This window comes from Ctenopharyngodon idella, chromosome 22 (assembly GCF_019924925.1).
Source record: "Ctenopharyngodon idella isolate HZGC_01 chromosome 22, HZGC01, whole genome shotgun sequence".
Taxonomy (NCBI): domain Eukaryota; kingdom Metazoa; phylum Chordata; class Actinopteri; order Cypriniformes; family Xenocyprididae; genus Ctenopharyngodon; species Ctenopharyngodon idella.
In genome coordinates this window covers 18200381-18219317 of record NC_067241.1, presented here as the reverse complement: position 1 = coordinate 18219317, position 18937 = coordinate 18200381, and the positions used below count along the sequence as shown (strand labels likewise).

The 18937-nt window shown below is 36.5% G+C and overlaps 1 protein-coding gene and 1 long non-coding RNA gene across 2 annotated transcripts in view; one reads left to right on the top strand and one right to left on the bottom strand.

Moving 5' to 3' along the window:
* The window catches only part of LOC127504682 (uncharacterized), a 27923-nt gene extending 21461 nt beyond the window's left edge, over positions 1-6462 (top strand). The window contains exon 2 of the long non-coding RNA XR_007927423.1: positions 3947-6462. This is a non-coding gene — a long non-coding RNA (uncharacterized LOC127504682). The remainder of the gene's footprint in view (positions 1-3946) is intronic.
* Positions 5651-18937, bottom strand: rnd1b (Rho family GTPase 1b). Its single transcript, XM_051879587.1, has 5 exons — positions 18663-18937; positions 18255-18342; positions 9723-9832; positions 9192-9326; positions 5651-8271 (listed from the first exon to the last, which is right to left on the bottom strand). Exons 1-5 carry the CDS (start codon positions 18780-18782, stop codon positions 8026-8028), a joined length of 699 nt encoding a protein of 232 aa, XP_051735547.1. The 5' UTR covers positions 18783-18937; the 3' UTR covers positions 5651-8025.

The following is an 18937-nucleotide window of genomic DNA, read 5'->3' as shown; positions in this document are numbered from 1 at the left end:
ACATTTCCAGAACGTTAGTTCTTGGTTCACAGAAGGTTATTTTTACCCTATTGTAATTGCTCAGTCAATTCTTCTTCTCCGAAATGAATCGCATTTTTGAATAAACATGCTTGAAAACTCATGAAACTATGCACACGCGTCATGCATGTCACCCACTATTCACTGTTTTCCTAAGGCCACCAGGTGGTGGTGGCCCCACGAGGGCCCTTTCATCGCTGCTTGCAGCTTTAATTTTACATTGTAGATGCTCTTGGCTATTGTTTTGCCTCATATATCTATTGCCTCTTATATCTTCTATTGTTATCATGTAATCATTACTTCCACAAGCTCATTGTTTCTACCCTAAATGACAGTGAAATTAAATTAAATTAAATTAGTACATTGTTAGCTAAGTGTGTGCTTATATATGTACATTTCTGAAATTACATAATTTGGACAGTCAACTCTGATAACAGATTACTCTAAATTATAATGTTGAGATGCATTCTCTGTAAAGCTTCTTTGAAACGATGTGTATTGTGAAAAGCACTATGCAAATAAATGTGAATTGAATTGAATTGAATTGAATATAGGGTGCATTTTACCATTTTTAATGTCAATATCCCATTAATGTTGATTTCGGGCTGTCCCACCTCAGAGATCTAGACTTACTGGACAATACAACAATTAAAACAATACAAAAATGTCATATTTTTTGACATAATCTGTTGAATTGATATTCAATTCAGTGTACTAAAACAAATTTTAATTATTAATTAATTTGAACCACCAAAAATCCTGTTACTGCATGTTTTCCCCCATTACAAAAAAAAAAAATGTTATTATTTGTATTAATTTTCTTTTATTTATGGGAAGTGTAATTTAATCACTAACAAATGACTATTATTTATATTTTTTTATAACTTTTATTTTAAAAGTGTATTTAATTTTGAGGTGTATTTGATTCTGCTATATCAGAGAGTAATAGTTGCTCTGTGGGGTTTTGAATCATTTTTGTTACTAGGGTAAATGCAGGGCACATGTTCTCCTTGCAGCTCTGTCTGCTTCATTAGTCTGCCCAGAGCGCGCAGACGCTTATGGACCTTCACAAATAGAGTGTCATATCAAATATGTCACATTATTATTGCACGAAAAAAAAATATATTTACATACACCGCTGACCCACTATCAAAACATCAATCACACTCAACACTGAGAGGGCACAAAAGAGTGTTTGACTGACCCTGACAGAGGCACTGGTGTTGATGAGCTGGCTGGGCCCTGCACTGCGGCAGACACTCTGTGAGACAGAGAGAGGGTGGAAGTGTCTGTGGGTCTGCTGCAGAGGCAGACAGCTCATCAGTAATCAGAGAGCGATGCTCGCTTTCCCTCCTCAGGAGGTGTGTGTTCACACACAGAAAAGAAACTAAACCAAACAGTGATCTGGTTATTAGGATTGCAACTCACCGTTCTTTCAGAGACACTTTGAAATAAAGATGCATTGTAGGATGCTGAGAAGTAAAAAAAAAAAAAAAAAAAAAAAAAAACCTGTCAGAACAAGATCAAATGGGTGGGGGGTGGGAATGATGTCATATCAGATTATTTTGTGCACAGAATGGCTAAAGGACACTTACCATGAATAGGATGCATTTTATTGTCCTATTACTTTTTTAATGTCAACATATCAGTTAAAAAATGTTGATTTTGGGCTGTGCCACCTCAGAGATTGAGGGTACATTTACATGACAATGATATACTTAAAACGGAGAAGTTTTTCCTTTGAGTTTTCCGCGTACAGATGACACCATTGTCAAAACGATCCCCATTCATACAAATCCGTGAAAATGACTAAAAACGCTGTATTCTTCTGGCAGGCAATTAGATGGCGATGAAACGCTATAGACTGAACATGTAATACGCATGTGCATGACGTAATCGTTTTCACAGATTCGCGTTTTTGTTGTTTACACGGAGACCATTTTCAAAAACTTGCACTTTGAAACCTGTCTTCAAAAGTTTGCATTTTCAGGCCTCCAAAACGCCGTTGTCGTGTAAATGAACAGCCAAAACGCATATAAAGTTTTCCGTTTTTAGTTGAAAACGGTGTCATGTAAACAGCCCCCTAGACCTTGTTGACTGTACCCAAAAATTAAAACAATACAAAATGTCATATTTTTGACAATCTGTTAAATTGATATTCAATGTATTAAAAAAATTATTTTTAATTGCTAATTAATTTTAATGACCCCAAAAAAAAAAAAAAAAAAATCATGGTACCGCATGATTTTCTATAATTGTACAGAATATGTCATAATGTCTTTCTTAGTCATAGAAACTGCATTTTTTGCAACATTTTACCTTATCTGTTTTGTATGAATGCTTGAGTTGCACCAAAAGACAAACAAAAATATTTTGTAACAAAGTCAAGAACCTTCTTAACTGTAACCAGCGATTAAAATCACACGAAACTATTAATTTTAATGACCAAAACATGCAGAAACCACCTGATTTTCCTCCCAAACAATTCCTTAATTTTTTGTCATCCATTAGTTGAACTATTTCTAAAACAACATAGGAATACATAATAATTAGACATAACAAAGACATAATAATTCATATTTAATAATGAACAATAATTTAATGTTCTCAGTTTTACCCAAGTACCCAAGAAAATGTGATTAAACAAATATTTTGATTAATTTTTTATTTATATTATTATTATTATTATTTATTTTAAAAGACTATTTAATTGTAGTTATTTTATTGCTAGAAAATATTCTGTTTATTTAATGTGGCTTTTGACCGAAATATTGTCTGTCTTAGTAAGCATCATAGTGAATCACTTAACATATAATCACTTAGATATCACTTAATCTTTTAGACTCAAATGTCTGCATACTAATAATGGTTAACTACTTTAACTAATTAACTACTAGTAAGTTATCGCTTCATAACCATAAATGTGGTTTATAAGGGCGATGTCAATGAAACAAGCAAACAATTTAAAATAAGTTAAGCTACTTTAAAATGGAAGCAAATCAATTACCTACCCTGAAATTTTCTCTGGTTCTTAGACTGTGCCATTATGCCTGTGGCCTTAAACCATATCTGCTCATAGCTGAGTGAGCAATTCCTTTCCCTGTGCTTGTCCAGATGTTGGCCTAATTTGCTACGACTATTAACGTATGCACTCTTACAACTCCCTCTCCATGCGTATGAGTAAGTATGGGCTTGTTTACTTCTGGGAAAGCGAGTTTTGTGTTAGCGGACACTACAGCTGGCTGAGGTGAGACTGGACCCTCGGGTTCTTGTACTTTCACTGCATGTGGCTATTGCGTGGCATTTAACAATAACCTAGATCCTTCTAGCATGCTTTCATAAGCGCTGTTGAGTGGATCAAAAGCACTGCAGGTCATTTGAGGCAGGAGGTCAGTGCTTTTGATAAACTCCTACACTATCACAGAAATGGGACTCTAAATGTTTATATGGGAGACAGATAGATAGATGTTTTTTATTTTTCAAAGTTCTATAAAATGAATATTATTGGAATATGTTGTAGTTACTATTTCAGTCTCTCTGTACCTGAAATCTCATGTTTAATTTAATGTTACTTGCCGTCTCTTTGTAAATATTTGTGAATAAATAATAAGTAATTAGTATTTGTTTACTAGCAATTTCTGAGTGACAATTGTTTTTTCAGCATACTTTGAGTCATGCTAGTCCTCACTTGCACATTGGATTAAAACATTGCGATGCATTGCAAAGTAATTTCACAGATGGTCAAGGGACTTAATGTCTGCAAATAGCTCCGCTATAAACAAACATCACACGCTCCTACTAGCACTTCTTTAATCTAATGTTCTGCTTTGTTGGATAAGCCTTAAGAGACATTGCTTAGCATGTTTCATAATGATACCCTCATTTTACATGTGCCGAATGAGCAACTTCATTATGGTTGTCTTTGTAGAGCTGTTTCCCAGTGAGACTTGGAGCTGGGGTGTGTGGATCTCTCTTGGCTGCTGAGTCGGGGTCTCCACCTCTGCCTCATGTCCTCCTGGCAGCGTTCCTCTTTTGGACACTGGCAGCAGCTTGTGCTCCATGCCCCCCTCCCAGATGTTGTGTCTTGGGACAGATGTGCACCCCAGCTCAGTATCTAAGGAATCTAGGTAAGTATGTGGTTAAGCAGGAGATGTCTTGCACTGGCTGATGAAAGGGAGGAACATGCCAATGCAACAGCCCACCTGGCATCCAAACGGATAATAAGGGACGCTAACAGAAGGAGAGCTAGTATTTTATTGTTGGAATTATGTGACTATAAAAATGCCACAATAATTGCTAAATTTAAAGGAGGTAAAAAAATTTCTTTAATTGATACATTTACAGTAAGAAAAAGGAAAATTGCTAAGTAAGTTTTTTTTTTTAAGAAATTAATATTTTTATTCAGCTAGGATATATTAAATTGATCAAAAGCCATTTATAATGTTGCAAAAGATTTCCATTTCAAATAAAAGCTGTTCTTTTGAACTCTGTTCATCAAATCCTGAAAAAATGGTTTCCACAAAAATATTAAGCAGCACTACCACTTTTTTTTACCACATTGATGATAAATATTTCTTGAGCCCAGATCCTCATATTAGAATGATTTCTGAAGGATCATGTGACACTGACATCTAGATTTTAATTTGTAATAATATTTCACAATATTACTGTTTTAATTGTATTTTTGATCATATAAATGCAGCCTTGGTAACAAAAAACAAAAACAATCTGACAAACTTCGTTTTGAACAGGAGTGGATGGATGCCTTAATGGTGAACGTGATTTCACCAAGTACAGCATGTTCCTGGATCAACTTCTTTGTTGATCCTGGAACAACATTGCAATCAACCAATCAGATTTGAGGGACAAGTTTACAGTTTAAGTCAAGTTTAGGCTTAAAACCAAGTTTTGGTGCTTCTACACCAGTGTTATTCACTTATCATTTCTGTCTGATTTTAGGGATAAGTTATGGGTCGGGTTAGGGGTAGAGATAGGGTTAGGACTAAATTTTCAGACAGAAATGTTGTCCCAGGATCATCAAAATATGTTGATCCAGGAACATGTCTTACTTGGCAAAAATCACACCATGCTGTAATTACTGTAATTACGAGATTCCAACTTGTAATTATGAGTTCTACAAGGACATGAATGCTTTTTACAATTACAATTTTCTGAGAGCTCCAACTTGCACCACCTGACCGCTGCAGATTCATTTTGCCCTCGATAGTGTTGCCACAGAAACGCATAATTCCGAGTCAGAGTGGAACTTCACGTTGTCATCTCGTAATTACGGTAATTACGACATGGCGTGAATGTAGCATTTATTACTGAACTTAAGTAGCCTTATTTTGACGTACTAAAAGTTTAAGTACGATATAGAATCATTTATCTATATAAATGTACAAAAAAGACAATTTAAGCAAGTCTCTCTTAGTCAAAGAAACACCATTTTTGGGCAACTTAAGGTTTTTGAATACTTAAGGTGCATCAAACGAGAAGCATTTTTTTGTAACATGGCACCAAACTCAGCCACTAGGGGCGTGTGTGTGTGTGTGTGTGTGTGTTTATATATAATATATTTTTTTATGAACTGCCTTAGTTAGCAGTCCAAAACGAACTCCAATACACAAGGTCATGTGTGCCACACAAAGGCAAGCTTTATTACTGGAAAGACAAAGGGAGAAGACATCATTTCAAAAATAACATTCTGAAATCAACAGTGTAAAACACAAAACAGAAAATATTTGCCTGCCTCAAATAATGAATCCAAATAAACAGGACTAAGCAGTTTTACATCAAGCACATCTTTGTCAATCCACAACATAAACAAATATTTAATCTTGTGACATTCTTTTAGATGTCTTACAAAGATTACAAAACAGGATATGTACAACCGAAGAACTAGAGGACATGCTTGAAGTGTATTCGTACCAAACAGTGTGCAATGGCAGCATAATGACTGAATGTCCATCTTCATCTGGGACGCTCACATGACCCAGAACTTTACAAATAAATCGGCAGCTACAATGTCTGACCAGCCATGTGACATGTTTACACGCTGTTCATACTCCCTAGCACCCAAAATTCATTTTCATTTTATTTACACAGTCACAAGACAATGCAAAAAGGAATTTGGTGTGTGATCACAGTGGCAGAGCTTGTAAACGGCCACAGTGGCTGCTCGCATCTTATCTTCCACCACCGATGATTGAACAAAATGAGAAAAATATTGATTTCAAGTGTACAGAAATAAAGCAAAAACAACTATTTGAACAATAGTTAAAAAATGGAAAAATATCTTTCATTAAACAGGACCAGCCTGTTCGATTTTTTTTTTTTTTTTTTTCTTTTTTTCCAAAAGTCTGTTTCCATTTCCAATTTGGCCTTGCAGATTCACAAACATCAAAGCCCTTATCAGGTCAGCTGATCCATATATTAAAATGTCCCATCTGAATCTCCTTCCAGTCCATCTGCTCCTCATGCATTAACCTCTTTTATGCTCGTGAACAAATCACTAATAATCCTATTTGGTGGAAAAGGAGAAAAAAAAAATGTTGCACTCCAATGGTCATATTTTCATCTAATTACTTTAACAAAGGCTCAACAGAGTCACAATATATTGGCTTGTTTTTACAGCAGCACTGATGTATATCCACATAAATATACGCATGTCCACAAAGCAGTAGCATGAATTTATAATAGCCATTTTTGTTTTAATTATTGCCACTGTACACACTTTGAATTATAAGCACTTGAACCATAATTATTGCTTTGTGGTGGAAAGCAGACTTCAAGATTAGCACTTTGCACAAGAAAACATGTTTTTTCCCCATTGATAATCAAGTTCAGAAACACATTGGACGATATTATTCACAAATATTTCTGCTGCTAGTGCTGCAAATGAGCATGGAGGCAATGAAACGGGAGACTGCTACATAAGATGCATGACAAACTAAACCCAGGCTGGTCTGATCTTAATCATCTAAAACCAGGCGATTTACAACCTTCTTGCATACGTTTTAAATCTGTTGGTTTCTGAAAACATCAACATAGTGCTACGACATCTCTCTTGATATCATTTCAAGAACGAAAAAAGATGCCAAATTTGATCCAATCGAGTCCTCACAGAACTAGCACAGGGATCGCTTCACAAATTCATGGTTGCCTACACTACAGAGCAGCAGGAGATGTTGAGATACAGATAATCACTGTAATATATTCCCCAGTCACACCCATCCTATCTCTCAGATAGCTAATGCCTCTAAAAATAGAAGCGTGTATATCAGACAGTGTTCTAATAGAGGAAATAAGGGAAAATTTACTTTGGTTGCATCATAAATGGTCTTTTTACAAATATTTTTGGCCCTTGTTTCCCTCTATTCCTCCATCTTAGTGTTCAGATATGGACAGCTCCCATTTAAAAAAAATAAAAAATAAATAAAAATCACATTTCGCTTCCTGCATTGTCGCCAATGCCAAATGGGCCTCCTTCTCCTCTATATGACCCAGGCCTTGCGCACATCTCCACAACAGCCTCAGCTTCACAATTCCCTTGGATCGGTTCCCTCAGATTTAGTCATTAGTGCATACTGTAGGTATGTGTTTTGAATCTTACACTAGAGATCTCGCATTATACACCGAATAGCTTACATTGAACATTGAAACCTCTTTTAAAACATCTGTTTCCTATTTACTAAGTTGAATCATTCCGAGCTTCAACTGGAACAATGACAGCAAATCTCTCGATAACAAGGAATGAATAGATGACGGCTGATGATCGAATCTCATTTGAAAAAGCAAGATACAGTAGTGAAAATACATATGCACTGTTGAAGTGCTCAGGACAAGGAGGACAGCGAGGTGTCCACTTGTTCTGAAAGGTGTTTCTTTGGGGGGTGAGGAAGGATTCCACACGTCAATGATGTAGCAATCGGAACCCACCCCCCTTCCCCAGACCAAAGCGCAGGGAATGGTGTAGCTTTTGTTATGGGGGGTGAAGTTCTCCACTCACATTACAGAGCAACTCTTGGCCTTCTCCTTCTTGAAGGTGGAGGAGATGAGCTCGGACTTGCTGGGCAGGTGCAGCAGGCGTTTGGACAGCCGACGGGTCGGGCTGGGCTTGGCAAGTGGCTGCAGCTTGTTAATGCAAGCCAGCGCAGCTGTGCGGAACACGCTGTGGATGCTCTTCTCGGAGGTGAAGGCTGAACACTCCAGATAAGCCTCGGCACCCAATTGTTTGGCCATGGCAGAGCCCTGTGATGGGAGAAGAAGGACAAAAAAAACTCAGTTCGCTGTAGTTTCTCAGTCAAAGTGTGTCAATAGATACAGGTCATAGATTCGAAAGCTTTGTTCATGTTGTGGTTGTATATATAGGCGGTTACCTTTGAAGAGAGCATCCTAAGTAAAAGTGTCTGATTTAAAGATTTAAAACAGTGGTTTACCCCCTTCCTAAATTATAGATGGCGGTTTTCATGTACCCATTTATATTAAGATAAACATATATTGTTTTAATATACATAAATATTAAGAATGATATTATAAAGTGAATGTTATTTATTCATATATACACACAAACACACACTACTGTTCAAAAGTTGAGTCTGTAAGATCTTTTTAAAAAGTTTTTTAAAGGCTGCAATTTAAAAAGGCTCAAAAATACAGAAAAAAAGTAATATTGTTGAGTATTTTTACAATTTAAAATAGCTTTCTATTTTAATGTATTTTAAAATGCAATTTATTCCCTTGATGAAAGCTGAATTTTCAGCATCATTACTCCAGTCTTCAGTGTCACGATTCTTCAGAAATCATTCTAATATGATGATTTGCTGCTCAAGAAACATTTCTTATTATCAATCTTGAAAACAGTTGTGCTGCTTAATATTTTTGTGGAAACTGTGATACAATTCATTCAGGATTTTTGGATGGATAGAATTTTTTTTTTGTTCTTTTTTTTTTTTTTTTTTTGGAAATATAAATATTTTCTAACATTATTAATGTTTTACTGTCAATTTTGCTGAATAAAAGTATTAATTTCTTTCAAAAAAAAAAAAAAAAAATCTAATTGATCCCAGATTTTGAATGTGGTAATGTAGTTCAAAAAGCAGTTTTACAGAGAATATCCTCTTGTAAGCAAGATCAATCCAACAGTAGTAAGAAACAACATGTGGCTGTACCTGCTCATGAGTGATGGGTGTTTGTTTCTGATTGGACAGTTCCATCAGTGTGCAGACATCCGTCCGAAGGTCTGTCTTGCACCCAACGAGGAGAATACGAGTACTGGGGCAGAAGTCGAGGATCTCAGCCCTCCACTGCAAAGAGACAGAAATAAATAAATAATTGTTTTGCAAGAAATGATTTATCTTACAGAGCAAACAGATTGTTCTGTATAACTAGGGTTGCATAATGACAATTATAATCTTGATTCTTGCGTGCCAAGCACTTCTGGCAAGTATAGTGTGATAAATATTGCATCCCAAAAATGCTGATGAAGTAAAGTAAAAAAGCAAAAACAAATGAATCATTCATAAGAACTCTAAATTAAACTGACTTCTTTTAAAGATGCTTTGTTTGAATTCATGATACCACATGAAGCACATTTTAGGTTACCTGACAAAACATTTTACAGTGAAGAAAGCACAGTCTAATGATTTCTTGAGGATCATGGTCAGTGGTGGTTTAGAATATTAATAGGAATATCTAGTTACCTTCTTAAGTCCACTGTCAAAGATATCTGGGCGACTGATGTCAAAACAGAGGAGCACTGCATCGGAGTCACTGTAGCAGAGGGGTCTCACATTATCATAGTATGGAGATCCTGAAACAAGAGAGATGCTACTGAAGACTACAGGCTTTCTTCATTCAATACATGCAACTAACAATTCTTTTTGAAAAAATGTTCTTTCCGTTGGGCCTCAAGTGCAGTTTAAGTGTCCTTGACATTCTGTTGTAATATAATACCCAAGATAGATGAGAGAACACGAACCTGCTTTCATAACACAACTTTGATAATGTGACATATTTCTGAGTAGAGCCGCTTCAATACAAAATTATGACAGCAAGCATTTTTAAAATCTAAACCAAGAATATTAAAATAAATAGTCAATTTTAGTGCACTGATAAAATCGTAAAACAGGAACATTAATACAAAATAGTCAATTTTAGTTTCACATCTTCTTTTAGCATTTTGACTAGGCTACATTAGTTCTAAGATATATCAACTTGTACAGCAGGTGTTTAAGACTTCAAGTTAAAATGCTTATAAAAATAATATTTCCGACCAATCAACTGTATGAAATGTAAGATGACCTACGTATGTCTGGGGCAGGTGCTTTAAATGTGTTAAATCATTTTAACATGTCATTTTTCATTAATTAATTAGGCCTAATTAAATGAACGTGTTAAATCTACAGCCCTAATATACAATTTAGGACTCGAGTACAAATATTTTACACCAGTACATACATAGCTGACTGGCTGCATATATCTGCAGACAGAAGCAGACAAAGGTTAGAGGAAGATCTCCTCTGGTCATCACTTCATTTCCAGTCAGCTCAGCACACATCCTGTTAAAGCCCCTTTCCTCTCACTGCTTGCCATATTGGCATTTTAAAGGAGAAGAAAATGACAATTGAGCTCTAAATCCTCATTGATCTATGTGTCTCGCTCTCTCCCTCAATTTCTTTTTTTCCAGTAGATTATGCAACTGGAGCGATGGGGCTGGGGTAGGCACTTCCTCCAGCTCTTGCTCAGAATCCTTAAGTAAGCCACCCACCCCCTGCCCCCCCAATACCTCCAGTCCCCCTGTTTCCACAGCAACAGCCTTGGAGTCAACCATCTGCAGAGCGCCGTCTTCCTAAAGGCATCCCTTAACTGCCTATCAATCATTTGATACAGAGCAGTGCCCACCCACTTGGTACTGAGAAGATGCTGGGGTGGTGTAAACAGCCTTATATACACCTCACACCTCACCTATTATGCCCCATTTTACAAGATGTAAAATAAGTCTCTGATGTCCCCAGAGTGTGTATGTGAAGTTTTAGCTCAAAATACCCCACAGATAATGTTTTATAGCAGGTACAGTTTAGTTCAATTACGGTTATAACTTGTATTAGTACAAGCCTGTTGTACCGGACCCCGTCTGAATGATGGCCAAAACTTTACAGATGAGTTTTATGATGTTTATTGTACTTCACAAAAAAGATGAAGCGTCCGTTTTCACTCTTGAAAATCTCTGTAAGAGCTTAATAAAACAGTGCAAGTGTGCATTAAAATATTATCCATAAACTCTCTCTCTCTCTCCCTTGCATTATCATCAACATACACAGCAAAGTACACAGAAACACCTTATGCCTTTTCGGGTGGTGCTTAATAAACTGGTAAACTTTATATCCGTAAATCTCAGATGAACTGTAATAAAGTGCTCTCACCTTCATTACTGCCATATCCAGTATCACTCTAAAGACTGTAAGCAGGATCACGAACAGTTTTCTGATCTATCCTTGAGTAACAAATTTTTAGCTCAACCTCTGTTTTGTGTTGTCCCTTTGTATTGACATTCGTTCACAAAGAATTCCGGTGTGAAATGATTCGCGCAGACATTAACGAATTTTGGTAGAGTTGAGGCAGCATTTTCTTCTAAAACAAAATGAATCCACCTCGTCTTCAGCAGCTCAGATTTATGGAGTAAATGGAGAGAGCTATGTGGATTAATCCATCCAGCTACAGAACACCTAAAACGCTTGGGAGACGTTCTCGTCAGTGCAGCAATGGCGGACTGTACAACTCGCTGTGAACTCGCTCAGGGCGGTTCTATGTTAAAACGGCAGTGTCTGTCAACATTCGTGGGCGGGGCCTGTGGCTAATGTGATGTCACATTGCCAGGGATCTGGAAACGGCTTGTTCTGAGACACTGCTTATCCCCATGCTTATTTATGGGGATTAAAAAAAAAGGAGTGGTTGGATTTTTATCATTGTAGGGTGGTTGTGTACACACACTGCCAACACACATTTATAGCCAAACACCATGCAAAAGTGAATTTTGCATAATAGGTCCCCTTTAAACTTAGTCAACATGAGTCTTATGAGCGTTTATTTCAACGAATCAGTCAAAAAGACTCAAAATCTTAAGTTGAATCTTGAGTGAATCCTTCACTCAATGTAATCAATTATTTTTAACGTTGACTTTAATTCAAGTGGAGTATATTCAGTGAAGGATTCACCAGACTGATTCAAACTGATAACTCATAAACTTGTGAATCTTTTTCAGCGATTTGTTGAAAGAATTGCTCAAAAGGGTCCTGTCGACTAAGTTTTAATTAACTAAAAATCATCAAAAACATGAAATTAAAATTATGAAGCCAATTCCCCTCATTTAATTATAGAGATAACTGGCTAAAGCAGGAATGGGTTTGAGGTTCTCAGAAAATGAGTCACATCTGAAGCACAGATTACCGCCTCTTTTCTTTCTTACTGGGATGTCACGAACACACAAACCTGGGCATGAGGCTGCATTTAATTGCTGCTGATCTTAATGCAGTGATCAATGTAGATATACACCAAGGGGTGAGAAGCAATTTTGATTAAACTTTACAAAATGGCACATCCCAGCAGTCAGAGACAAAGACCTTCACATGGTGAGCTCACCAAATCTCACTCAAATCACTGTATGAAATCTGAAAAGGACACCATGACGCTTATACTGTTGGCAGGGAGCGCTTCCTATCAAGAATCCTGAACCACCTGCAGTCTTGGATCACAGAACTGCACTATGTTCAGTAGTGAACAAACCGCTTCTCTGCTCTCAACCCTGGGCCACATGTTCTCTGGCTAAACAAGATGAGGATGTTATACTGCCTGTGTATTACCAGATGGAGGGTTGGTGAAGCGTGCAAAAAGGGAGGAAAAAAAAAAGAGCAGAGCAGAGTTGCTACACTCGCACTAAATGCTTTTTGTTGTGATGCCATGCCTGGAGCAAACTAGCTTAGCTGAAATGTGGGACAACGTGTGCATGTGATTGATATGAGATGGCCTTTTCCTTGGGCGCAGGAAGAGTCTTGTGAAGAGAACAGATGGAGGTGGAGTGGGCTGCTTTTGTGTGCCGCACAGATGAGAGCCGCAGCGCATTCCATCTGCTGATCCCTTTCACTCTTTGAAAAACTATTTAGGCAGCATTTCAACAATGACTCTGAACTATGAATGTAACTGTCAAGTTACATTAGAGATTTTGGTGCGCACCTGAGTGTGCTTGACGTCACAGTTTGGAATGTAAAAATGTCACTTGAAAAGGTGGTCTTGGGTATGATTCACTTTAGTACTCATTAAAAGTGTCATGTTCACAATTCTCATCCCTCATGACTAAGCCTTCTCTGACAGTCTCAATGAGACAGTGATAACAGATCCTGTCAATTATTATTGCTTAATACCATTTACTAGGGAAAGAAAATATCATTCCAGTGTGAATAAGATGGTATATAATGAATATAATGAAAAGAAAATGCCATTGTTTCCTGCTTCTATACCCTAAATCTACAGCACCAGAGCAAAAGAAATAATTTTACCCAAGTGAATGAGCTTGCTGTCTGTATTGAATGTGAAAAAGACTGTGCTGCAAAAACAATGCCAGACAATACATTATTTTAGCACTGTCACTAGCTCAAAACATGTCTAATGCAAGAACAAACAACTCTTATGATTAATTTAATGAACTGTTTAAAAACACTCTCAAGTTATCAGTCAGATGAATAATTCACTTAATTAACTAACTGAATCAGTCAGGTTACTGATCTGCAAGTCATTATCATTCATGTTTGACTCAAAGCATAAATCATTTTGTGTACTTGAAATCATAACTGACTTGTAGTTAAATATGTGCAAGTGCAACAGATATTATAACAGAATTAAAAAGCTGACTAAGAGTAAACTTCAATGTAGTGGAATATGGGAGAATTAATCAGCACTCTGAGACTCATGTAGATGCGAGCAGGGGGCTGAGAGAGGTCAACGTTGACAAAGAAGCTAGAAGCAAGTAAAAGCCCCTGTCAGTCTTTCCACTAGAGATGAGAACAAAACCTAGAGCATTCTCCATATCCCCAACCCCCTTTTCCTTAGCATCCCAGAGATTCCATCACATCAGCTCAACAAAGAATCCCCCCTCTCTCTCATTGCGAGGTGCTGGCCATGACCCCTCAGGGAATACCATCTCAGAGCAGTGGTGGTGTTTCCTCATTGGTGCCTGTCATCAACTGCCAATGGCCACTGGAGAGCACATTAATCTACTGGCTGTTTTAATGTGCTAATGGAGCACTATTTTTACACACCCCATCTTGTGTAGTCATCCCATACTGAAGCAGCAGAATTTATATTCTCAGAAATGTACATCCATCAGCGTAACAGCAAATGCCACCTAATCCATTGCTAATACCCCCAATGCAAATTAAATATAGCCTCCATATTAGGAATACAGACGGCCATCTTCTAAGAGCCTGCAGTAGGTCCAATTGGCTGTCGTGATTAAGCGAGAGGATTGATTTTCACCTGTAAATCCTTTCTGGGCCTCAAAGAAAGCAGTTCGAAACTCAATGATGAGGTCAGCGCAATCAATGAGGAGAAGACTAATAAGAAACCTCATTCACATTGAGCAGCATGATATAAATAGCACACAGCATATAACCGTAAACAACCCTCAAATCATTTCACTTGTCACAATTTCTGTCATTTCTACTTGAGTTCAAGCTAAAATTTTAATGGTAATTCACTTCAAAGTGATCAAAAAAGTGCAATGAACTAATTACTGTAGGTTTTGACTTTGGCATCAGTTCGATTTTACGTACAAAACTAAAGCAGCAAAACCAAAACTTTTTTAATGTGCACTAAAAGTAATGGGACATAATTTAGTTCTGTATGAATATGTATGAATACACACTTGCATTATCTCTGAAAAGTTTGGGGTCAGGAAGATTTCTTTGAAAGAAATTATTACTTATATTCCAGCAAGGATGCACTAAATTGATAAATGGACAGTAAAGACATTTATAATTTTACAAAAGATTTCTATTTTTTTTTTTTTTTAAATGTTCTTTTCAACTTCATAATTATCAAAGAATCCTAAAAAAAAAGATTCACAGTATCTACAAAAATATTAAGCAGCACAAAGTTTATAACATTGATAATACTCAGAAATGATTCTTGAGCACTAAATCACCATATTAAAATGATTTCTGAAGGATCATGTGACACTGAAAATTCAGCTTTGCCATCACAGGAGTAAATTATATTTTAAAATATATTAACAGAGAAACATTTATTTTGAATTGTAATAATAATAATAATAATAATATTACACAATATTACCATTTTACTGTATTATTGAACAAATAAATGCAGCCTTAGTGAGCATAAGATACTTCATTCAAAAACATTAAACAATCGTACTGACCTCAAACTTTTGAATGGCAATGCTTACATATAACACACATCTACATAAAATAATTATACATTATTTAATTTATTAAACTTTGAATTTTTATCAGAAATACAGTATAAAAATAATTATGCTACAGTATATTTTGCCTTCTTGGTGTGAGAATATCAGTGCAGTATTGTGAGAAATAATTAAATATTTTAGTTTTTTGCCAAATTATCAGATAATTTATTTATTTGCTGAATTTACGGATGCAGCCAATTCAGTTTATATCCAAGAGTAGTTTGACTTGGAATATCGGTTTAACTTGATGGAAATACAGTTCAAATTCTACAGCACCAGCCATGATTAACAGCTAAAAACTGGATAAAACTCTAGTTTGCCCTCTCATCCTCATTCAAGCCCCGACTCATCCCCTTAAACCGTACCCTGTCTCAGCTGGCTTGTCTCGAAGCAGACTAAATCAGATCAAAAAGAATGAGCAAAAGGCTGGGGCATATTAACAACACATATTTCATTCAGCAATCTGTACATGAAATGTCAATCCTTGCTTTCTCTCTCCCTCGCTCACTGTCTGTCAATCTCTATCGCACACGTACAACAGACAAACACATTATAGAAACCTAGTCATATCAGCCACACTTCACAGTCAACAAACAGCCAGACGTTACTGGGTGCTAATTATGATGCTTCTTTTGGCGTGCGTTTAGCACACATCCAAAGAGATGTGAGCTTATCATGTCTGTCATTTACTAGGGATTCAGAAATGAGCAGTAAGGAGCAGACATACACATCACATTGTAATCAGGTCAATAGGCTACAATGGTAAGCGGTGGGGAGATGTGAACTGCCTCAGTGACCATGTACTCCCTTATTAGACTACTGATTATATACGGCAGCTGATAGAAAGACAGACATAGTCTAATCGCATGCCTGATGCATATTGAAATAAAAAAAAAGGGCTTTCTCGATTTGGCAAGCCCATTCTGATTGGCTGACTTTACGCAACTTCCGGGATTAAAGGATTACTTCACTTTCAAATGAAAATTACCCCAAGCTTTACTCACCCTCAAGCCATCCTAGGTGTATATGACTTTCTTCTTTCTGGTGAACACAATCAGAGATATATAAAATATCCTGATGCATCTGAGCTTTATAATTGCAGTGAGCGAGACCAATGAGTATGAGCTGAAGAAAGTGCATCCATCCATCATAAACATACTCCACACGGCTCTGGGGGGTTAATAAAGGCCTTCTGAAGCGAAAAAATGCGTTTCTGTATAAAAAAAAAAAAAAAAAAAAAAATCTAATTTAACTAGTTATGAAGTAAAATATCTATCTTCCGTCTTCAAATTCTGAAAAAACAGAACTGGCATTGTGTCAGTTAAGCTTTTTCTGTAAGTTGAATAGGGAAGGTGTAGGATGTAGCGTTAGCTTTTTGAACTGCAAGAGTTTTACACTTTTTTCATAAGTTGAATACGAAAGACGGTCTGGCGGAAGCTAGATATTTTACTTCACAACTTGTTAAATGTGGATTTTTTTTTTTACACAAATGCATCGCTTCGCTTTGGAAGGCTTTTATTAAGCCCCTAGAGTCGTGTGGAATACGTTTATGATGGATGGATGTGGATGGAGGCACTTTCTTCAGCTCATACTCGTGACCCCGTTTACTGACATTATAAAGCTCAGATGCGTCAGGATATTTATTAATATATCTCTGATTGTGTTCATCAGAAAGAAGAAAGTCATATGCACGTAGAATGGCTTGAGGGTGAGTAATGATTGGGGTAATTTTCATTTTAAAGTGAAGTAATCCTTTAAGGGAATACAGGGTTTATCATTATCAGTCAGTTTGGAAAAAAAAAAAAAAAAAAAAATCACATTAACGTGGCACTTTTAAAGATTAAATAATCACTGTATTTTCAAATTCAAGTATCAAATCTCTGAATGATATTCAAGTTAACTAGATATCCACAAGCAGACAGACTTCTGATCAAGATTCTGTACTCATTTTTCACACCATGTTAAAACAATTTTGGCCCACTGGACACTCTTTTAAACAAATGCACATATGCTTTGTAGAAAATTGTTTCTATGTGGTGTTCTATTGCAAACTGAGCATCTGTTACAATTATTCTACATTTACATTTTCATACACTGCTTCAGCATTAGCATAAATAATATAAATTCAATATTAAAATTAGGTCTAGTTTAGTAATCAGCACGACTGGGTTGGCCCAACACAGATCAAAACAAGCCAGACTGTTTCCTTGAGCAGAATATAAAACAGCTACAATTTGTAACATCTGTAAGGAATGTAGCAATTCTCTGACTACAGACTATCAAAACGTACATTTTCTAACGTGAAACAATGCTGTGGTTTCCAATTTCCAGTGTTTTCTCCAGGCAATTTCAGACTTTAAATACACTCTAAAGCAAAAATGCATGAATATCTGATGCAGCTTTTTATTAACTACACAGATGCAACATTATCATACTGAAAACCATGTCTCATTTATTCGTCATTTTAATATATGATATGGGCAAAATGCCCCTCCTAGTCCATTTGACACCACATTAGCTCATAACAGTATACCAATCAAGAATCTCATTTTGATTTAATGTTTTTATATATTACCATAAATTATACGGTCTATTCCCCATTACACATGACATTTCATATTACGTGAGACTCATACTGCTTCATTTATTTACATTATGATGCCGTCCAACTTGCATAACATACCCAAAAGAAAATGTTATTGTCCATTTAGATCTATTTTATTATTTAGCCACTTAATCATCCGTTTAGTCTTACCTGACGTGTCCCATAAACTCAATTCAACACGTTGGTCATCAAGCTCCAGACAGGCTGTGTAGTTCTCAAATACTGTGGGCACATACGTCTGAGGAAGAGATGCAACATATTAAAACTGATGAACATGCATGTGATGCTGCATGTAGGCTATGTGATGCGTAGAATCAAAACCGGGTACCACTTCTTACATACTCTTCCTTACCTCCACGTAAAAACGATTTAATGTTTGCATTATTTTGTTATGCAGTAAAAAATAAAGGATATGGATATATTCGTAACGGACTAACCACAGCATGTTACAAGTAAATTAAGAAACAACAGTTAATCTAGACATGCATGTTATTCGGCAATACCATTAATAATATAATTACAGAATTATTTTAAGTATTTCAGAAATGCTGTACTGACCTCCGGATAACAATCCTTCGCCAAAACCTGTAACATCGCAGTTTTCCCGCATTGAACATCCCCAACCAGCACCAGTTTACATCTGACCACCAGTGGCTGTGCGTTTCTTCTCTCTTTCATGGTTTTACGATATCTTTTAACAGAATAAAATAAACAAAAACAAAAACGTCTAAAACAGACGGACACGAGGATATGCGAGTGCACAACGGTTTCTGTGGTGATTACACACAACACTGAGAATTTCCCGCAGCCGAAGTGATTTAACTATGGACTAT